Source organism: Cavenderia fasciculata, assembly GCF_000203815.1.
Source record: "Cavenderia fasciculata unplaced genomic scaffold Scf_EUAJFUG02HR96I-5, whole genome shotgun sequence".
Lineage (NCBI taxonomy): Eukaryota > Evosea > Eumycetozoa > Acytosteliales > Cavenderiaceae > Cavenderia > Cavenderia fasciculata.
Genome location: NW_004457624.1, coordinates 2,447,074 through 2,469,337, shown reverse-complemented (window position 1 = coordinate 2,469,337; position 22,264 = coordinate 2,447,074). Strand labels below are relative to the sequence as shown.

At 35.9% G+C, this 22,264-nt stretch overlaps 10 protein-coding genes across 10 annotated transcripts; 7 read left to right on the top strand and 3 right to left on the bottom strand.

Annotated features, from left to right (window-relative positions):
• Positions 1–72: 72 nt before the first annotated feature.
• Positions 73–3,443, top strand: leuS (leucyl-tRNA synthetase; the record flags this gene model as incomplete). The annotated part of the gene is made up of 3 exons (XM_004350875.1): positions 73–75; positions 179–536; positions 613–3,443. 3 exons carry the CDS (start codon positions 73–75, stop codon positions 3,441–3,443), a joined length of 3,192 nt encoding a protein of 1,063 aa, XP_004350926.1.
• A 382-nt stretch (positions 3,444–3,825) lies between these two features.
• On the top strand, positions 3,826–5,144 carry DFA_11986 (uncharacterized protein; the record flags this gene model as incomplete). Its single annotated transcript, XM_004350874.1, has 4 exons — positions 3,826–3,945; positions 4,050–4,245; positions 4,341–4,654; positions 4,791–5,144. The coding sequence occupies 4 exons, from the start codon at positions 3,826–3,828 to the stop codon at positions 5,142–5,144; spliced, it is 984 nt and encodes a 327-aa protein (XP_004350925.1).
• Positions 5,145–5,451: 307 nt separating this feature from the next.
• On the top strand, positions 5,452–6,480 carry snpA (soluble NSF attachment protein alpha isoform; the record flags this gene model as incomplete). The annotated part of the gene is made up of 3 exons (XM_004350873.1): positions 5,452–5,611; positions 5,690–6,252; positions 6,331–6,480. The coding sequence occupies 3 exons, from the start codon at positions 5,452–5,454 to the stop codon at positions 6,478–6,480; spliced, it is 873 nt and encodes a 290-aa protein (XP_004350924.1).
• A 1,418-nt stretch (positions 6,481–7,898) lies between these two features.
• Positions 7,899–9,047, top strand: DFA_11984 (uncharacterized protein; the record flags this gene model as incomplete). The annotated part of the gene is made up of 1 exon (XM_004350872.1): positions 7,899–9,047. One exon carries the CDS (start codon positions 7,899–7,901, stop codon positions 9,045–9,047), a length of 1,149 nt encoding a protein of 382 aa, XP_004350923.1.
• A 127-nt stretch (positions 9,048–9,174) lies between these two features.
• On the top strand, positions 9,175–10,902 carry DFA_11983 (RING zinc finger-containing protein; the record flags this gene model as incomplete). Its single annotated transcript, XM_004350871.1, has 1 exon — positions 9,175–10,902. The coding sequence occupies one exon, from the start codon at positions 9,175–9,177 to the stop codon at positions 10,900–10,902; it is 1,728 nt and encodes a 575-aa protein (XP_004350922.1).
• Positions 10,903–10,972: 70 nt separating this feature from the next.
• On the bottom strand, positions 10,973–12,342 carry DFA_11982 (uncharacterized protein; the record flags this gene model as incomplete). The annotated part of the gene is made up of 2 exons (XM_004350870.1): positions 10,973–11,366; positions 11,459–12,342. 2 exons carry the CDS (start codon positions 12,340–12,342, stop codon positions 10,973–10,975), a joined length of 1,278 nt encoding a protein of 425 aa, XP_004350921.1.
• Positions 12,343–12,541: 199 nt separating this feature from the next.
• On the bottom strand, positions 12,542–13,819 carry DFA_11981 (uncharacterized protein; the record flags this gene model as incomplete). The annotated part of the gene is made up of 1 exon (XM_004350869.1): positions 12,542–13,819. One exon carries the CDS (start codon positions 13,817–13,819, stop codon positions 12,542–12,544), a length of 1,278 nt encoding a protein of 425 aa, XP_004350920.1.
• A 312-nt stretch (positions 13,820–14,131) lies between these two features.
• DFA_11980 (uncharacterized protein) lies at positions 14,132–15,195 on the top strand (the record flags this gene model as incomplete). The annotated part of the gene is made up of 3 exons (XM_004350868.1): positions 14,132–14,206; positions 14,318–14,490; positions 14,583–15,195. The coding sequence occupies 3 exons, from the start codon at positions 14,132–14,134 to the stop codon at positions 15,193–15,195; spliced, it is 861 nt and encodes a 286-aa protein (XP_004350919.1).
• A 160-nt stretch (positions 15,196–15,355) lies between these two features.
• On the bottom strand, positions 15,356–19,241 carry ublcp1-2 (ubiquitin-like domain-containing CTD phosphatase 1; the record flags this gene model as incomplete). The annotated part of the gene is made up of 8 exons (XM_004350867.1): positions 15,356–16,069; positions 16,137–16,395; positions 16,500–16,934; positions 17,026–17,077; positions 17,180–17,279; positions 17,834–18,165; positions 18,243–18,392; positions 18,461–19,241. 8 exons carry the CDS (start codon positions 19,239–19,241, stop codon positions 15,356–15,358), a joined length of 2,823 nt encoding a protein of 940 aa, XP_004350918.1.
• Positions 19,242–19,689: 448 nt separating this feature from the next.
• DFA_11978 (cytochrome P450 family protein) lies at positions 19,690–21,865 on the top strand (the record flags this gene model as incomplete). Its single annotated transcript, XM_004350866.1, has 5 exons — positions 19,690–19,782; positions 20,250–20,687; positions 20,763–21,058; positions 21,117–21,462; positions 21,542–21,865. 5 exons carry the CDS (start codon positions 19,690–19,692, stop codon positions 21,863–21,865), a joined length of 1,497 nt encoding a protein of 498 aa, XP_004350917.1.
• Positions 21,866–22,264: the final 399 nt, after the last annotated feature.

The following is a 22,264-nucleotide window of genomic DNA, read 5'->3' as shown; positions in this document are numbered from 1 at the left end:
ATATCAACAACTACAGTTATTATAGTAATTTCAATTATCTATTATTATTATAACAAAAGAAATAGACAAAAAATGGTATGATGATTATATTTAACTCTAAAACGACCGACCTACGAGTGTTTGTGTTGGATCTTCTTTTGATACTTATACTTTTATTTCAATCTTTAATATTCTCAAGTCAACAGCCAAATTAGATTTTGTTAGAGAGTATGAAAAGGAAATACAAAAACAATGGAAAGATAACAAGACATTTGAGGTGGACGCACCAGTCGACAAGACCAATGTCGAAGAGCCAAAGTACATGGCCTCTTTCCCATACCCATATATGAACGGTAGATTGCACATTGGTCACGTATTCACCGTCACCAAAGCTGAATTCATGTGTCAATTCCAACGTCTCAAGGGCAAGCGTGTCTTGTTCCCATTTGCATTCCATTGCACCGGTATGCCAATCAAGGTCTGTGCTGACAAGTTGAAAAAGGAAATGGAAGAGTTTGGTACTCCACCAGTATTCCCAATTGATGAACCAGAAAAGGGTAAAACAAAAGAAGATAAGAAAAGAAAAGAAAAGATTAGATTTGTTAACTTTTTGTATTTTTTTGTTTCATTTAGTCGTTGAAAAAGTAGCAATTAAAGAAGATCCATTACAATTTAAATCAAATAAATCAAAGGTAAAGGCAAAGACTGGGGGTATTGCGAGACAATGGAAGATTATGCAAAGTTTGGGAATCACAGACGAGGAGATTCCAAAGTTTGCCGATACTACCTATTGGTTGAACTACTTCCCACCACACTGCAAGGGAGATTTGGAGTCGATTGGTATGGGTATTGACTGGCGTCGTTCGTTTATTACGACCGATGTCAACCAATACTATGACAGTTTTGTGCGTTGGCAATTCACTGCTCTCCGCGAGCAAGACAAGGTTAAATTCGGTGAGAGATACTCGATTTGGTCGACCACTGACAACCAACAATGCGCCGATCACGAGCGTTCCCAAGGTGAGGGTGTGCAACCACAAAACTATACATTGATCAAGTTGGAGGTTGTCGAGCCTGCTCCAGCCGTCTTGGCACCCATTATGGCTGCCGGCAAAAAGGTGTATCTTGTGCCAGGCACACTCCGTCCAGAGACCATGTACGGTCAGACCAACTGCTGGGTGTTGCCAACCGGAAAGTACGGCGCATTCGAGATGAAGGACGGATCGGTGTTTGTGTGTACCGAGCGATCAGTGCGCAACATGGCCTACCAAGGCTTGACCAAGGTGCGTGGACAGTTTGACAAGTTGGCCGAGTTTACCGGTCAAGACTTGATTGGTGCATCGCTCAAGGCTCCATTGGCCATCAACCCCATCGTCCACGTCCTCCCAATGCTTTCGATCGACGAGAACAAGGGTACTGGTGTCGTCACCTCGGTGCCAAGTGACTCGCCAGACGACTATGCCACCTTGGTCGACCTCAAGCTCAAGGAGCCATTGCGTAAAAAGTTTGGCGTCAAGGACGAGTGGGTGCTCCCATTCGAGGTCATCTCGATCATTGATATCCCGGGCTACACCGAGACTGAAGCATGTGCCGTGCGTGCCTACCGCGAGTTCCAAGTCAAGTCACAAAACGACCGTGACCTCTTGGACAAGGCCAAGGACTTGTGCTACCAAAAGGGATTCAACGACGGTGTCATGGCCGTCGGTCCATACAAGGGCGAGAAGGTCAGCGTCGTCAAAAAGACCATCAAGGACGAGATGGTTGCCAGCGGACAAGCTGTCAACTACTCTGAGCCCGCCGGAAAGGTCGTGTCGCGTAGTGGAGACGAGTGTGTCGTCGCACTCACCGACCAATGGTACATCAACTATGGTGAAGAGGACGAGCAATGGCGTCAAAGCGTGCTCAAGAACTTGGCCACCATGGAACTCTTTTCGCCAGAGACAAGAAAGCGTTTCGAGATTGCACTCGGTTGGTTGGGTCAATGGGCCTGTTCACGTTCCTTTGGTCTCGGCACCAAGTTGCCATGGGCCCAAGAATTCTTGATCGAGTCACTCTCTGACTCGACCATCTACATGGCATTTTACACGATTGCTCATATCCTCCAATCCGACTTTAACGGACAGGTACAAGGTAGCGGCAAGATCGCACCACCACAAATGTCCAAGGAGGTGTGGGATTACGTCTTGTTGAACGGTGATTTGGAAAAGGCTCATTCGACCTCGCAAATTGCAAAGGACACCCTCACACTTATGAAGCGTGAGTTTAACTATTGGTATCCATTGGATCTCCGTGTCAGTGGTATCGATCTCGTCCAAAACCATCTCACCTTCTTCCTCTACAACCACGCCACTCTCTTCCCCGAACACCACCAACCACGCGGTATCCGTGCCAACGGGTTTGTCTTGTTGAACGGTGAGAAGATGAGCAAGTCGAGCGGAAACTTTTTGACCTTGTTTGACGCTGTCGAAAAGTACTCGGCCGACGCCACCCGTGTCGCTCTTGCCGACGCCGGAGACGGTGTTGAAGACGCCAACTTCCTCGACAAGACTGCCTTGTCTGCATTGTTCAAGCTCCACACTCAAGTCACCTGGGTCGAGGAAATGCTCCTTGCTCAAGACAAGATGTACACTGGCGCACCCACCCGTGCCCAAGATATCGTCTTTGCCAGCGAGATTAACCGTGCCATCAAGCAAGCCGAAGACGCCTACGAAAAGAGCCAGTTCCGTGAAGCCCTCCGTATCGTCTTTTTCGACTTCCTCGCCTCGCGTGACTACTACAAGTCGGTGCTCGACTCTGTCGAAAACATGTCCAAGGAGCTCATCAACCGTTTCATCGAGGTGCAAGCCATCCTCATGTACCCCATCGCCCCACACTTTTCACAAAAGATTTTCAACTTGATTGGCAAGGGCGACATTACCAACGCCCGTTGGCCACTCGCCACCGACGTCGATGTCATGGCACTCCGTCAAAACGACTACCTCAAGTCGACCGCCTACGACGTTCGTACCAAGATCAACATCTTCCTCAAGTCCAAGAACAAGGGAGGCAAGACCGACGCCAAGGCTGAAAAGGCTGTCATCTACATTAGCAAGACCTATCCAAAGTGGAAGATCCACACACTCGACTATCTCTCCAAGATCTACGACGCTGAAAACAAGTGTTTCACCAAGGAGACTGCCACCATCTTGGAAGACCTCAAAAAGGAAGACGAACTCAAGTCTCAACTCTCCAACATTATGCAATTCATCCGTGTCGTCGAAGCCGAGATCAAGTTGAATGGTAGCCAAGCTCTCGAAACTACTCTTCCATTTGCCGAAGATCAAGTCATTACCTCCAACATGGACTATCTCATCCGTTCACTCGAATTGACTTCCATCGAAGTAAAGGAAGCCTCTGAACAAGATCTTAAACAAATCAAGGGTCAACCTCCTACCCCAGGTAAACCTTCTCTAATCATTTCCTAAAGACAAACAAACCATAATAAAAAAAACTATAGGATAAACTATTGAAATTTCAAATCGATATCAATTTTTCTACACTTTAATAATTAATAATTAGATTCTAATAGAGATGGGATTGTATTTTTATTTGCCTGTGAAAAAAAAAAAAAAAAAAGGTTTGATGAAAATTTATTTTATTTCCAAAAGTGGAATATTTTTTTACAGATATTGAAAAAAATATTTATTATTATTTATTTTCAATCTTTTACAAAAAAAAAAAAAAAAAAGATAGATTTCCAATTGTTTGTTACCTTGATATTGTTTACAACTCTCTTTGTAGAAATGGTTTTAAATATTATAGTTTAGTATAATTTATAAATATATTAAAAAAAAAAAGATAAAAGAAATGGAAAATATGGAACCATTATTTAAACTCCTCAGTGATTTTAATGTAGAGGATTTACCACCAAAGAGTGAAAAGATGATAACAATTAGAAATTCTGATACTTTACCAAAAGTATTTGAAGTATGTAAACAATCACATTACATTAAATAATTGTACAACAATTAAATTTCGAAAAAAACTAATATATCTGTCTGTTTCTATCTATTTTTTATTTATTTTTTTAGACACTTTCAATTAATAATATTTTATCAGCACCAGTTATGAATGAAAATAATCGACCAATTGGATTGGTAGATTTTGTCGATATTGTTTGTTGTGTAGTTCAAATTATTAAACATACAGATCTAATGGGAAATGATTATTATTCATTCCTTGAAAGAGATGATTTATTTACACATACCTATGCTTCTTATATTACTGGTATGAAAGAATAAAAATAATAATAATATTTCCAAACAAAAAATACTTATTAATTATTTTTGTTTTTTGATTACCTCTCTTCTTTTTTTATTTAGATTTATCAGAAAGAAATCAATATATTCCAGTAGTAAAAGGAGCATCATTATTGGAAGCCATTACAGTAATGGCAAAGAACCAAGTAAATAGAGTACCAATTGTAACCAATGACTTTTCAAATGGAGAACAAGGTAACCAAGTAGTCAACCTAGTCACTCAATCTGCCATCCTCAACTTTTTGGCCAAACACATTGACAAGCTCGGAGAATGGGGTACCAAGTCACTCTTAGATTTAGGTTTCCATGAAAAACCTGTCATCTCTATCAATTTCCATAAAACTGCAATTGAAGCATTTGAATTAATGGCTGAACATGTATGTTAAATTTCAAATTAAAAAGAGAGAGAGAGAGAGAGAGAGAGAGAGAGAGAGAGAGAGAGAGAGAGAGATTCCAATTTAATTTCCATTTTTTTAACCAAAATATTATACATTTGTTTTGTTTTGATTTTAGAGAGTAAATGGTATAGCAGTAGTTGATGATAAAGGAGTTATTATTGCAAACATTAGTGCAAGAGATTTAAAGGAACTATTAAATGAAACTAGAATATTTGAGAATCTGTATCTCACTGTCGGTGAATTCATCTCTCGTGTACGCCAACAAGACTACAAGGCAGTACATCCAAGTATCAGTTGCAACATGAACGACTCGTTGGACAAGTTGATGACTCGTATGTGTGCCGCCAAGATTCATCGTGTCTATGTAGTCGACCAAGATCGCAAACCTGTCGGTGTCATCTCTCTACACGACATTCTTGAAAAGATTCTTGAACAATTAACTTTACCAGATGTTCAAATTAGAAGTTAAAGAGATAGAGATAACTCTTTTAAATAAAAGTGAATGTACAAAAAAAAAAATGAACATGATGAAAAAATCAACAAACCCCATACGATTCAAATCGGTCGGCTTGTGTGGGGTGACTCAAAACCCCTTTTTTAAAAATAATTTTGTATACTTCTTTTACTCTTTCTTCTTTGTTTTTGTATTCTCTCATTTAATATTATTAAATTATACACAAAAATCAATCCCTCTATTTATATTATATTATATATATTTATATAACTTGACATATTACAGTATTATTATTAGTAGTAGAGTATAAACTTTATATAGAATGAGCGACGAAGTTAAAGCAAAGGAATTTTTCGACAAGGCAGAGAAGAGAATCAAGGGATCCAATATACTTTCATTCTTTGGAGGTGGTTCATCTAGATTCGATGACTCTGCTTCTGACTTTACCAAAGCTGGTAATTTATACAAGATGGCAAAGAAGTGTAAGCAAAGAATATATGTAAGAGAAAGAAAGATATTAACTTTTAAACAAAACATGTTTTGTTTCTATATCTATTTAGGGGATCAAGCAGGATGTTGTTTTCAAAGAGCAGCAGAATGTTATTTAAAGGCAAATAGTAAACATGATACTGCACAGAGTTATGTGATGGCATCGAATTGTTACAAAAAGGGTAATGTGTCAGAGGCAGTCATTTGTCTCAAGGCAGCCATTGAATATTATACAGATGAAGGTAGATTCAGCATTGCTGCCAAGCATCAAAAGGAGATTGCAGAGATATACGAAGCCGAGGGTGACTTGGACCAAGCCATCGCATCCTACCAAATTGCTGCAGACTTTTTCGAAGGCGAGAACAGCACCGTCTCGTCACATCAATGTTTATTAAAGATTGCTCTCTTTTCTGCACAACTCGAGCGTTATGACAAGGCCATCGAAATCTACGAACACGTTGCCTCTGCCTCTCTCGACAATAATCTTACACAATGGGGTTGCAAGGAGTATTTCCTTCGTGCCTGTCTATGTTATTTGGCCTCTGACGATTTGGTTTCTGCCGATCGTGCCCTTCATCGTTATAGAGATATGCAAGCTAGTTTTGGTAATTCAAGAGAATGTCGTTTATTAGAAGTAAATATATATAAAACAAACAAAGGATTATATATGATGGAATGATTAATTAATTTAATTAATTTTTTATTTTTTTAGGATGTAATTCAATCATGCAGAGATAATAATGTTGAAAACTTTACAAATGCTGTTGCTGATTTTAATAGTATTAGTCCATTGGATGCTTGGAAGACTTCCATTTTATTAAAGGTTAAACAAACAATCACAAGAGAGGAATCTGTAGCTTAAACCCAAACCAAAAAACACACCCAAATTAAATTAAATATTTAATAATCATTTTCTCTATAAACTTTTAGATTTTGTTTTTTTTAAAAAAAAAAAAAACAACAATAATAATAATAATAATAATAATAATAATAATAATAATTTGAACCCAAACTAATAATAATATAAAACAAAAAACAAATAATATTAAAAAATATTATTATTTTTGATACATATTTTTTTTTAACCAAATATTTTTTCCAAACACAATTTATCTCAACAACAAAAGAAGAATTTCGAATCATATCTTATCTTTTTTGGTCATCGTCGAATGCGATATATAAACATATGTCAATCACATGTATCTCCTTTTTAAATTTTATTCCTTTTTTCGAAAATGGGTAATCTCCAATACTCTCAAAGATCTACAACCTACAAAGAAGATTGCTGCCAGCAAAAATTAATTGGTGATGATCACCTAACCAAAAGTTAGGGTTAGGGGGTAATATTAATCGCAACCAAACCTCGACGATTTTACAACTGTCTCATCGATCAACCCCCCACCTACTTTAAAAAAAACGGTGAATCTTGTGTAAGAGTGAGTGGTGGGTGGATGGTTGTTGAATATGATGATGATGATGCACCACCGGTGATTGATAGTGGATGTTGTATCATCACACCGCACTCACTCACATATCCTATAACCTCGTTGCTCACCGATTAGGTTAATACCACCACCACACCTAATAGCGTTACCGTGAAATGATATATGTATAAACTTCATCATCATCACTATCAGTATCATCATCATCATCAGGGTTTATGATTGTGCATCATCATCGTCGTTAACCTTCATCATGATACATGAAAATCTCAACCCAACCACACCTCCTCAACTGAGCTGTTGACAATGTAGTAGTAGTTGTACATACACAACATGTGGCATTGTTAACAACAAAATGTTTAAATAGAATCCCTTTTTCTACACTGCTCTTCAATCCACTTCATCCTTGTTCTCTTCTTCCCCATCATCCACCTTTTACTCCATTTATTCAACTGATTATATTTTACAAAGACTCCTCCCTATCATCCTATCTCTCTACCTGTCACTCTCTAATTCTCTTTGTCTATTAGATACAAACAACAACAACAAAAAATTAAATAATTTATTCCTCCCCTATCCATCCATCCATCCATCCATCCATCCATCCATCCATCCATCCATCCATCCAGTCCAGTCCATCATTTTTCCATCCATCTATCTTTTATCTATTTTATACTCACTCGGTCATCCATCCATCTATCTAATCCTTATCTTTCAGAGGAGAGTAACACCATCACATCATCATCATCGATCAATTTATTTATAATTTCCATCATTTCCCATTATCAATCAAATCAAAATCAATCTATTTTTAAATTTATCTATAAACAACAAAACAATGGATCAACTATTAAAATGTCCAAAATGTTTGAATATATTCAATCAACCTAAATCATTGGATTGTAATCATATTCTTTGTTTGAATTGTCTTTCTGATATCTTCAAGCCTGACATTTCACCATACATTGACTGTCCAATATGTGACAAGCAGACCTTGGTTATGAACTCGACCATTGAATTGCCGTCCATTCCCAGTCTTGAAGAATTGCTTTGTTACTACAACTCGGTCGAACAGGTCATTCCCCCAGTCGCTACCGTTGCCCAGTCGTCTCCTCAACGATCCTCTCCACTCTCCACCTCGCCCACTCCTCTCTCGCCTCGTTACCAGAGACTCATCACTGAACCTCTACACGATCCATTCTACCAATCATCATCATCATCACAACAGGTTGGAGGCGGCGGTGGAAATCAAGATTTTTCATTGGATCAGAGACCTTTAATCAATAATTCAACAAGTCAATCTTCCAACTCTAGTAGTACAACTACTACATCTACCACATCAACTACTACTACTACACCAACCATCACTATTAATCAAAATCTAAAAACATCACATCAAGAACATAGTAGTAATGTTCAATCGATTGTTGCTCAATTATCAAAAAATAAGCAATCCTCCTCCTCCTCACAACCCTCTCAACAACACCAAAACAACTCACCACTATCAAAGAGTTGTTCATCCAATTTACATAGTTCAATGTCAAGTAGTTCTATATCGAGTCAACAACATTTCTCGATTGTACAGACACTTCCACCCGAAGCTTTTGAAGATGTGATTCGTTGTCCATTGCATGGTGAAAAGTACAAGTTTTATTGTACCAACAAAGAGTGTGACAAGTTGGTCTGTTTGGAATGTATCATTGATCATAATGGCCATCAGTTTAATAGAATTGCCAAGGAACTAGAGAATAGAATGCCCGACATTGAATCTCTCACCATCACCATGGCCAACCTACCCAACAAACTACTCAAACACAAGGCATCGATTGAAAAGAGAATCGCCGATGGTACGACGTTACACCGAGACACCAAACAAAAGATATCGTCTGATATCGATTTGATGATCAAGAATCTGATCGACCGTCGAGACAGTCTGGAAAGTCAAATCGATCGTGACTGGGAAGAACAAAAAAGGTCACCTAAATGAAATGGTCAATCGAATGGTTGGCTACATTGAAGTGATTCGCGAGACCAACAAGATCACCCAAACTTTACTCGGCGAAAAGTTGTCAACTGAAAAGCAGTGTTCTACACTCACCTTTTCAGCAGTTGATATGGCTGCCATCTCACCATGTCTCAAGGGAACCACCTCTCCAAGTATCCTCAAGAGTTCGCCATCCTATCAGTCTCTTCATTCGCCCGGACTCTCCTTTTCTACATCGTCCATCCCATCGTCTCCACCACTCCCAGCACACTTTAACAATGACTATTACATCAAGGTGATCACTGCTCTCTTTAGCAAATACTCGAATCTCAAGGAACTGGAACACGGATCAAACGAAATACTCAATGAACTAATCACCAATATCGAGTGGAAATGGGATCCAGAATTCCAATTCCCACAATTATTTAGAGCTGCTCAAAATCAACTTCAACAACAACAGTCACAACAATCGTCGTCTCATCCAAAGTCACCAAATCATGTAGTATCATCTGCCAATATTAAAAAATCACCAAATAATCAATCACCAGTTGGATCTTCACCAGCGCTCTCTTCTAGTCATAGTCCAAAGAGAGGCAATGAAAGTCCAAAGATGGTCAAATCAATCTCTTCATCTTCCTCTACCTCCTCCTCTTCCACCTCACAAAAACCATTTATTCCACCTCTTTCATTTGACAAGGCAGCTGTTACCAAGTCTACTCAACAAACACCACCCATATCACCAGGTGGTAAGATACAACAACAACAACAACAACCAATCAATGTAACTAATCAAATGTTACCATTGTCTCAGTCGTCTGTTTCGATTCCAGCCACCACTGGTCAAAAGGTAGTTGTTAAAAAGAACCCAGTCTTTGGTAAACTACTCACTCGAAAGGACTCTTCTATTAGCAAGAGACAGTATTTCCTCTATGCTATTGGAGGTGAACATAGCGAGGGAACCGTTGAAGTGTATGACATTCAAAGCAACCGTTGGAAATTTGTATCTCAAATGCCAGTGCCAACATCCGAGTTTGCTTCATTCTATGACAGTCAAAACTCAATCTATTGTATTGGTGGCAAGTCGACACCCTACCAAGTGAGCAAGTACAACACTGAAAAGGATAGTTGGGAACAACTCTCACTCAAACTCAAGACTCCGCGTGTTGGTCATTGTGCAGTGTTTGATGGTCGTAGATTTGTCTATCTTGTTGGTGGCGAGGGATCGAGCGCAGCCAAGCTACTTGAACGATTGGATATTGTCACAATGCAGATGACAACACTCCAACCAATGAAGTATGGTCGTCGTCACTTTAACTGTTTCTTTGATGGCAACAAACTCATCTATGCAGTCGATGGTTACTCGTCCAAGGATCAAGAGTCAACGATCGAAGTCTATGACATTGAAACTGACAAGTGGTCCGTTTTGACCACCATCCAAACACCTCGATACATGGCCAGTGTCTCTTATGACGGTTCTCGATACATTGCCATCAGTGGTGGAATCAACAGATGTACCGCTCACGACGTCCAACACATTGAACGATTCGATACTCAACAACAGACATGGGAACGTTTGGACGAAAAGTTCTTTACCAACCAATCTGCTGCTGCTTCATCGAACCAATCTGCCCCACAATCGCCAACACTTCAAGCTACATCGTCACTTTCAAAGAATCGTCTCCAACTTTACAATTCAACCGTTTTTGATGGTGAACAATTTATCTATTACTGTGGTTTAGGAGTCGATGAAAGTCGTCCACTCCTCTATCGTTATAATATTCGTACCAAGAAATTTGATAAACTTGCATCTCTTCAACATATGAGATTAACTAATCAACTTGTTTTAATTTCAAAATAATAAATTAAATAAATCAAAATTATTAATTATAAATTATGAATTAATATCACGCCTATTCTTTTTTGATTTCCTAAAAAAATGGTAATAAACCATTTACATCACCAGTACTATTACTATTATTGTTGTTGGCTCCGGATGATAATTTATTCTTGATTTCCTTTGGTATCATTGGATTGAGTAGTTTGTGATTCTCATGCTTTGGTGGGAAAATGTATCTACTTGGAGATACTTGAAGACTGGTTACCCATTCTCTTCCAGATCTTGTACTCTTTGGCAATCCAAACCAATTCATAAATCCAGTGATACCAAGTGTTGTTAGATATGCCCATCTATTAATAGTTGGAATATTGAAATTTCTAACCATCGTTGCATACAAATCAACTGCACCATCAATATGAACTGAATTACAACAACTTTCAAATAATCTTTCATATGTTTGTTCTTCTAATAATATTCCATCTCGTCTAAAATGTAAATATAAATATTTAGTAAATTGATTGTGATTGATTTTGATTGATTGATTGATTGAATTATCTTTTTTTTTTTTTTTTTTTACCTTAAATTTTCAAAAGCAAATAAAGCAACATCAATATCTTCATAACGTAATGAAGCATTGATAAGTGAACGATAGGTATGTTGATTTGGAGTGAGACCAAGTTGTCTCATTGAAAAGAATACACGAAAAGCTTGAACCAATTGATCAGTCTCTGTATAATAGTTTAGCACCGTGTTGAGTGTTTCCATGGTTGGTATGTATAGTTGATTGTCAGGTACACTGCCAGGATTCTTTGTCTCGCGAAGGATGGCATCGTTAAAGTTGGCAACTTCAATCATGGCAACTGCTATCTTTTTTCGCATCAATTCATAACATTCTTCAGACACTGGTACATAGTATCTATCCATGACTTGAAACAATGAAAATGCATTCTCCATCTTATTTTGTTGTACCAAATTCTTGAGTAGTGGCATCGAATTGCGAAGATGTTGATGAATCGACCCGGCAATATAAACCGACTCGAGACCTACCGATCTCGACAACCCAGGCAATTGTAATGCATCGTCAACAGTCTTGATTGAATATTCAAATGGATTGATTGGTGATACTACATCTGGGTTTGTAGAGTATCTTGTCACTGTATGTTCTAGTTGTTTTCTTTGTTCATCACCAACTATAATATTTGCTTCAATCTCTTTACTATCAATTGTTATTACTGTTGTTATTTCTTCTTCTTCTTTCTTTTTCTTTATATTATTATTATTACTATCTTGTAATTGATTATTACTGTTATTATTACTACTACTACAATATCTAAATTGATGATTACTATTTACAACATAACTTTGATTATGATTATTATTCTTTGTCAATAATGAAAAGGAATATCTTAATATTGATCTATTCGTTGTTGTTGTTGTATTTGATTTAATCAAATTGAACATGATGATGTTCTTTTCGTTGCCTTTAAAAGATAAATACGAATGAAAGATCAGTCGTTTAGTGGGTTGTTTTGTCTTGGACTAAAAAAAGGAAAAGAAAATCTTTTAAATTAAATTAAATATTATTATTCTAATCAATGACAGAACTTTTAAATTTAATTACTAGTAACTATTATTATTGCGTATTTATTTATTTATTTATTTATTTAGTTTTCTTCTTTTGTTGTGACTGTTGTTGTTGTTGTTTTTGTAAAATATAATTTTTCTTTCTTTTTGCTAAACCAGATTTTGCAGCAATGTATGACTTGGCGCTATACAATTTCATAAAGACAAATGACAAGACTAGAGCAAGGATGATGAAATGGATACGTTGGAGGAGAATACAAAAGAATGAAATACAAGTGTGTGATTCTTCAACATCGGACAATGGAATGAAATAGGTGCCTGAATGGTTGGATGGGAGTGGTTTGGGGACTGGGAAATTGGCAGGTTTGAGTTTGGCGTCTTTGAATACTTTGATGGCGATATCGGGACGATCAGTGATGATGGCTTCGATACCGAGTCCCAAGACACGCTTCATTTCTGGTGCATCATTGATCACCCAAAAATGGACATGCAAACCAAAGTAGTGGGCAGTGTCAATGAATCGACCAGTCTCGAGTGAGATGGGACCACTCGAAGTTGGTACTTGAAACACTTCAAATGAAGTAATTGGGAATACCGAATAGACAAGTTTGGCAAGATAGATTTGTGAGAGAATGACAAATCGTGTTACTTCTCTTTCACAACCCGATGTTGTGATGGGCATTTCAGAAAGACCATTCTTTACCATATACTCTCTTGCCAATACTCTAATGTGTGCAGTTGGTTCACAGAAACGACAGCTTACTACAACCGATCGATGTGGACGACCCAACTCTTTGAATGCACGTTCCAATTCACGCCACAAACTTTCAGCCACCTTGATATCATCCTCTTTGATTTCAATGTTGAGTGAAGTGGTTGTGGGCAGTGTTTCAAAGACCTCACGCATGGTTGGCACCTTGAGACCACGTCCACGGAACGGAGTAGAGGTGCCATTGTCAGGTGAAAAGCGGTAGCCGGCGTCACAGGCACGCAACTCGGCCAATGTATGGTCCTCGACGTCTCCATTGATGTTGGTGACACGATCCAACAACTTGTCATGGAATATAACCAAGTGTCCATCCTTTGACAATCTTACATCAGTCTCTATGACATCTGTTCCGAGATCCAATGCAGTTTGAAAGGCAAGTATAGTGTTTTCAGGTACTATATACCTAGACCCTCTATGTGCCATAATCAACGTCCTATTTATAGATGCTCCACTAGTATGTAAACTCGAATACAATGGTTCGAAATAACCTCTAGGTGATTTACCATCATGATTTACTTGATAGATTGATAACCCTACCACAGTCAATAAAATGTAAATTATTAATTTAATTGTACTTCCTTTCATCCTTTTTTTATTTATATAATAAACTTATATAACTATATATATATATATAAATGATAGTACTAATACTAATATGTATGTGTTACATTATTGAACATACATCTATTTGTACCCCCCAGAATCTCGCACTCTCTGGGACGATGTAGATGAAATTGAATTAAATTAATTTTTATTTAATTTTTTTGTTCAAAGTAACAATGGTTATCCCAATGCGACAGCCATGACCTTTCAAAGATAAAGATCTATCTTTGTCTCTCTATTCACACCCCTTCAAATATTATTATTAAAAGAATAAAATAGATGATGATGATGATGATGACACATTTAACTAAAATAGTCGTATTGGTTATCTCATTGTTATTAGGATTAACAGTTTCACAGTCAACTACTGTATGTTTTGATAAACACACACACACACAGACATCAAGCAATCGTGTAAACAAACACACACACAAATATATCTAATAATGCATATATCTAATCTTTGTTACTACTATTTAGTATCCATGTCCATTCTATAGATCTTTATCATTGGCAAGTCCTGTTGTATCAGGTGACGATGTCATTATACTACAAGGATTGTTGGCTAGATCAGTACCAGACCTTCCAATCTCTGGTATTTTCGATGAATTTACTGAAGTTTGTCTTATGAAATATCAATCAATGTATAATATGTATGTGTTGAAAGATAGATAGATAGATAGAGGATTATGTTGTTGATGGAAATATTTAATTAATTATATTTTGTTTGTTTGTTTTTGTTTAGTGCAATTACAGGTATTTTAGATGTAAATACAGCCAATTCCATTTTATTGACCAATGGTGATGATGGGTATACTGATAATGGTCAAATTCCACCAGGATTTAAATACAAGGTTCATGTACCAGTCTATCGTAATAGATCGATTGAAACCACTGCAACTCTTTACGATGACCAATTAAATGTATTACATTCATTCACTGTTAGAACAGAGGGTCAACTCAATACCGATGGTAGTGCCATGAATCAATTCTGTGGTGATGGTGCCACTCCAACCGGTCTCATGACATTTGATCTCAACTCTGCTGAACCTGATCCTGCTGCTTTTGGACCATACCCAGTGAATCGTGCCGTTCAAGGTATTGCTGGCAATGCATTCCTCCTCATTAGCAATGTTCGTGATGGTATTCTTATGCATACTGGTCAATGGACCGGTTGGAACCCTTCCATGCCTATGCCAAACTCTCATGGTTGCGTACACGGTCATCCAGAAGACATTGACACTGTTTGGAATATTCTCACCTCTAATCTCAACGTTTACGTTCGTAATAATACTTTTGGTGCTTTACCATACCTTTATCAACCACAAGGTGTATTATCTATTGAATTAATTGATTAGATTTGTATAAAAAAAAAACTTAACAACAACAACAATAAATGATTGTATGTATTGTCGTACGACATATACATATATATCATTATTGATTTATATTTAAAAAAAAGAATAATTAATTATTTATTATATATTTATTTATTATTATATTATTTGTGTGAGTTTATTAAAGTTGTTCTTGAAGTTCATCTTCACGTTGTGCATGAGTTGGAGTTAATCTAATTTCATCATATTTACTTGGATCACTTGAACGAATAAATTTAGCCTTTTTGTTGGTCTTCCAGAGAAGGAAGGCGACGATACCTAAAAGGATGGCGGTGACTGGAAGGAAAACAGCGACAGTGATTTTAGTTTCAGTCTTGTCAGTGACGACCTTGACTGGAGGTGGTGGGAGCCCACAACCCTTGGTGCATCCACACTCACGACTGGCAGTAAGACAAGTCTCTGAGCAATATTCGAGTTCTGTGTTTTTGGCATCGGCCTTGTTTGATGTAAAGGTGTTGTTTACATTGAATCTAGCTGTGGAGTTGGTGCAATAGAGAGCACCACCGGCAAACAATGCAGTATTGTTGGTAAAGAACGAGTCGGAAACGAGTGATTGACGTTCCATTGGTTTTGGATCAAATGACCAGATGGCACCACCACTCTTGGCTTGATTATTTTGAAAGGTTGCGTTTTGGAATGTTGATACTGATCCATTCAATACAACTGCTCCACCTGCTTCAGTGGCTACATTACCATCGAATATTAATTCTATAGAATCGACTGATGAATCTCTATCATAGATGGCTCCACCATATTGTGCTCTGTTTTGAATAAATCTATTTTTATACCAAAAACTATTTTGATAGAGTGGTAATTCTCTCATAAATACAGCTCCCTAATAATAAATATATAAGTATCATGATTGATCTTTTCTCAATTTAATTAATAGAGAATTTACATACACCAAGAACAGCAGTATTTTGTATAAAGGTTGACATGACAACTCTAACATTGACACCTTTGGCAGTTCTAATAGCACCACCATTGACACCAGTGTTGTTGGTAAATATAGTGTTGTTGACAACCGATGGTGATTCGAAAAAGAGTGCTCCACTAGTATTTGTCTTGTTGCTCACCCAATTGTTTGAGAATTGACAATTTGAAATTAAACAGGAATGATGTGGATTAAAATAAATAGCTCCTGTTAATAATCCAGTATTACTAGTAGTAATAAACAACAACATATTATATAGTTAGTATAATATATCTATTATAAATATAATGTCTTTTTTGTTTCTTTCTTTCTTTGTTTGTTTGACACATACGATGAAAAGGTACAATTATCAAAATTAACAGTTGATAAAGATGAAACGACAATGGGAGCACCTTCATTTTGAGCAGTGCTTATATCACGGCCATTAATGAAACTAATACCAGTAAAGGTGGTTATTGGGGCGATACTGCCAAAGTGAATGAGATAGTTGATTTTTCTTCCATCAAAGACGGCATAGTTGGTGGCTGTTGGAAGTGGATAAGATACTGGAGCAGTAGCTGGACGATCAGCAGATTGAACAACCATTGTGTATTCATATATCTTGTCTTCATTCCATGAATAACTCAATCTGATACCAACATTTTTAAAGCCATCGTAATTACCATCTGGAACAATATGTAATAATCTTGTAATACTATTTCCACAATCTGTAGAGTCATCTGCATTTACCATTGTTGTAAATCCTTGTGATAAAGTTTTACATGGACTAAATAATAGATTGAGATTTAGGGGGTGAATATCATCGTTGGTTTGGTTCTTTTATATCTCTACCTATCTATCTATCTATCTATACATACGTTGCATAAGTACAATCAGCAGTATCATTTCCTAAATTTGAAACCCACCATGCTATATTTTAATATATACAAAGACGAGTAAATGAAGATGAATATTAGTTTATGATCAAGATGATTCAATCAATCGATCTATCTATCTTCAAGACACACATACCACACTTGTCTGAATAGTTTGCAGTTGTATAATTGACTACTACGGTGAGTAGCAATAAAAGAGATAATATAAACTTCATTCTTCTTCTTCTTCTTTTATACTACTTAATATAAATATCTAAAAGGTATGTGTATAACAAGAGAGAAACAAAGGGAATACAATAATAAACTAAACAATAAACTATGAGAATAGTGTAAAGGGGGTGGTTGTTGAGACAAAAAAATAAAAAAAAAGTGGTGTAGTGACAGCGGTGGATGGCCATCGTTACCCCAATTGGCGTGCAAAACACAACAGAGGTGGTGTCTGGGGGTCGAAATCTGAGAGCCTCTTTTTTGAAAAAATCGTTGGTTGACAACTTCCCTGGTACCAAGCACGATCAGCCATCCGAACGGAGGTCGTTTTTGATTAAAACAATAGTTCTAAAACAGACTTTTCTAATACATCGGAAATTAATATTCCGATCTATCATATTAATATTAAACATTACAACAATCACATGTGTTGAAAGTAATTTATTATTGTTGTATTATCATTTTAGTTTTACCAATTCTTTTTTTGCCATTCCTAAAAATAATAATAATAGATAATAGTTGTAGTAAAGATGGAGTGGACTGATTAGTTTGATATTACTTGTTTCTATCTAATAATTATTACTTTGCATACATTATGATTAATTTTAGTTACATCTGCCTCTGAAGAAATTGATTTCAAGTATTTGGAAAGATTATATAGTACAGTATCTGGTTGTTTTTTGTTTTCACTTCGTTTAAATGCTGGAATATGTACACCGTTTTTAGGATTCATTGCAAAGTTTCTACTCAGGTCATCAATGTGAAGAGTATTTTGTGGAGAATAATATTGTCCCAACAATTTATGACTCCAAATTATATCCAAAGCCTTGACTGGGTGTTTAATCTTTGTTCTATCCTTTCCATTTGGTGATGGTCTATAACTTGTTACTCGAAACATTAATGTTTGATCCAATACTAAAAAATAAATTAAATAAATAAAAAATGAATATCAATATAAATTATCTCTATTTCTTTCTATTTCTCTTATTTACCAAAACCAATTTTAAATTGTGGATTTGTTAATAAACCCAATTCTGTTAATTTAATTTCTATCCATTTCCAACTTGTTTGTGACCAAATAGCAATATCATAATCTTCATAAGATGATATTAAAAATTCTTCTAATCCTGGTCTCTTCATATCTTTTTGAATAATAAAGGATTAATAAAAATACTAATTCCAATATTCTATTATTATTATTATAACATACTTAATACATCTTGATCTTTAAAATCCAATATAGTATGATCAAGATCTAAAACTAAAAGTTTCTTGTTGGGTCTTGGAGCATTGATAATATCAATCTCTGCCTTCTTTTTAGTTTTACTTAGACGATTCTTGTTCTTTTCAAAATGTGATATTTCATCGGAATCGGGTATGTAGTCGTAGTCCATGTCGTTAAACACATCAATGACAAGCGATGGAGGGGGACCTTCTGAGATCAATGCCTCTGGTGTCCCTATCATCACTATACTTTGGTTTGGACGGACATTGAGTGTAGACAATGCGATATTGTCTGCTGGCAGCGGTCCCTTGGAGAGTCCCAAAATCTTTTGTCTCTTTGACAAGACATTGGTCAATACCTCTAGTTCTCGCTTCAAGTCTGCGACAGTCGATGTGGTAGACAATGTAATATCGTATTCTTTACCACTCCATTTGGTTTTAAGTGTAATTTGTTCTTTTAATAGTAATTGTTGATCTGGTGTTATAATGGTAGTTGTAGTGGTAGTTGTAGTGGTTGATGTAGTTGTATTATCTCCACCAGCACCTTGTTCCACTATAATCTCATCTTGTTGTTGCTGCTGTTGTTTGATTATATTGGATGCTCCATCATCCTCTATGATTGTTGTTTTAGTAAACGTTGACGACGATGTTGATGTTGATACTATAGTACTACTACTAGTAGAAGAAGAGGAGTCTAACGACAATGATGATGATGATAATGGTGGTGGTGGTGTAGAAGTTGCACTTAAATCATCTTGGCTAGACATGTTATATATATATAAATATAAATATAAATAAAAAGCAAAGACAAATTTAATTTAAATATATGATATATATATAAATAAATAAATAAATAAATGAAAGAAGGAGGAATAAGAAGAAGAAGAAATCAATACTAATACTACTACTACTACTTCTTTATCTATCTATTTTTCTCCACAAACAGAATATTCTTTCTAACTCAAATAATGCATCAGAGGTGGTGGTTGCTTAATATTGGAGTTGGTTTTTTAAAATATATATATTTTTATTTTTAATTTATTTTTAGACTAATTAATTTTTCTTATTTAATTAATATAACCTTTTCTATTCTTTTCACAGTTTATTTATTAAAAATATAAAGGTAGACTTTGACCATCATCATCGATCGAGTAATAGATAGAGTGTTTCTCTAATTGCTTTATTTGTATCCGAAAGTACAACTACAATCATGATATGAGACAAACAGCATATGAAAGGTGTGAAAATCATGCATCATATCATCCTTGGGTTGAGTCGGCCATCAAAGCTAATAGTCATCAAAGAAATGTAACTATCTCATAGAACAAAATTAGACTATCCAAACTCCACCCATAAACACTAATACTAATTGGTGTGTTTTTATTAATATTGTTATTTATGGTTGACTGACCCCCCTCTAGATCAATAATTGGGTGGGGGTATACATTTGTTTATCTTCACCTACCTACTCGTTTTGGGGTATAGATACTTTTTGGGTGCACATATAGCTCGTTAAATGAAATTAACCAACTTGAACCTTACGGTTTGTTCAATATTGAATATATAATGATCAAGCGTGAAGTGACTTCATAACCAAACAAAATCATTACTACTAGTTTATTAAATATTTATCATAATCATAATCATGATAACTTTAAGTATTATAGGATATTTATTCCTATTTTATTTAATTTGTTCATTTGTAAGTGTCAATCCGTAACTCATAAAACAACATAGACACAGGTTTATTAATTACTATCCCTTTTTGTTTAAAGATTAACAAGAATAAAAAATTCTCTAATAGAGACCCACCAGCTGCATGTATATCTCTTCCTATTATTGGAGGGTTGTACAAGTTGAATGGATATCCACCAGAACAAGTTTTGAAGTTGTCTAGAAAGACTGGCAAGATGATGTCCATATGGTTTGGAGATAACTACACGGTGTTTATAAATGATCCCGTACTGGTAGAAGAAGTGTTTGTAAAGAACCACGAAGTCTTTGGAGACAGACCTTTTCTCCCCAGCCTTAGACTATTATGTGATGACTATAATGATATTTTCACCAGTGGCTATGAGACTTGGCATCCAATTAGAAAGGCTTTGGAACCATTTTTCACAAAAACAAAACTTAAATCATTTAATCAACATGTTGAATTGCATGCAGATAATTTAGTTAGAAAATTAAAAGAATATGCTCAATCTGGTGAACCTGTAAGTAAATTAATATCAAACAACTGTTGGACTCAAATCAAGTACAATTTTTTATTAACAAAATATCTACTTTAGGTTGACCCTTACCCATATTTTAAAAAATATTTCTTTGGGATCATTATTAAATTTGTATTGAATGTTGACTTGGCCTACGAAGAGTCACCAAATGAAGGTATCATGAACACAATGTTTAATCCAACCAATGAATTGGTTCAAAAAATTGCATCTTGTGCAGTCTTTGATACCATCCATGTTCTCAGTCCCTTATACTATCATTCAATGAGATCATTTATTCAAAAGGATATGGGTGCCATTAGAGAAATTTGTAAACAACATCTCATTCAACACAAAAGTACAATTGATAAAAATAAGTATGTATGAGAAATATTAAAACATATTAAAATTAATATTAATATATATTTTTTTTAGTCCAAGGGATATGTTGGATCAATTGATATTACTTCATTTTGATGATGAATTAATTATAAATCTAGTTTTTGATTTATTGATTGCATCGGTTGACACTCCTTCTAGTACATTGGCATGGTTCAATTTAGCAATGACCAACCATCAACATGAACAGGAAAAGGTTAGAAATGAACTGAGATCAAAGTTTTCGTCGAGCTCTGATATCAAACCAACAGATGTGAACAAAACCCCCTATACATGTGCTGCTCTAAAGGAAATTTTTAGATTGGTTCCCCCTGGGCCCTTTGGCGTTCCCCGTCTTGCAAGAAGAGATATAAATATTGGTGGTTATTTTATTCCAAAAGGTGTAAGTATTAAAAATAGACCACTCATCTAAACAATATAAAAATAATATTTTATTTACTCCATTTTCTATTCATTTGCAGACTACAGTACTTGCTAATTGGCATGGAATACATAGAGATAGTTATGAGAATGGAGATAAATATCTTCCATCAAGATTTCTAAAGGATCCAGGTCTTTCTACTTCAGCTGGAAAGTGGGCACCCTATTCAATAGGACCACGTATCTGTTTAGGATTCCGATTGGCCAACGACGCTGAATTTTTAGCCATTTCCAAAATATTCCATCGATTTAAAGTAACATCGGTTGATGGATCTCAATTGGATGAAACCCCTCGTTTTGGCTTGTCAGTATCCCCAAAACATGGACATCTTTACAAGTTTGATCTAATCAAACAATCAAATTAAAAAATAAATAAATAAATAGCGTCTTAACAAAAGAATGCATGCAATTTCTAAAAAAATCTAAAAAGAGTCTTTTTCTTTTTTTTTTATGATGTCGCTTCCATCACAATTTTTGATTTTAATATTTTCTTTTACAGTGTGAGAAAGATATATATACCTACTCACTTGCAAGCGACGACGAGGAAGAGGAAGATTTAAAGAAAACAGGAAAGAGAGAAGGACAAACAAATAGACAGATCATCATCATCACCAATCGACACTCATCCACACCACACTTCCTTCTTTCCTCATTTAGTATAATTAAAAGCAATCAATCAATTTAATTAGTTATAAGAGATAGATAGAATTAAGAAATAGAGAGAGAGAGAGAGAGAGAGAGAGAGAGAGAGAGAGAGAGAGAGT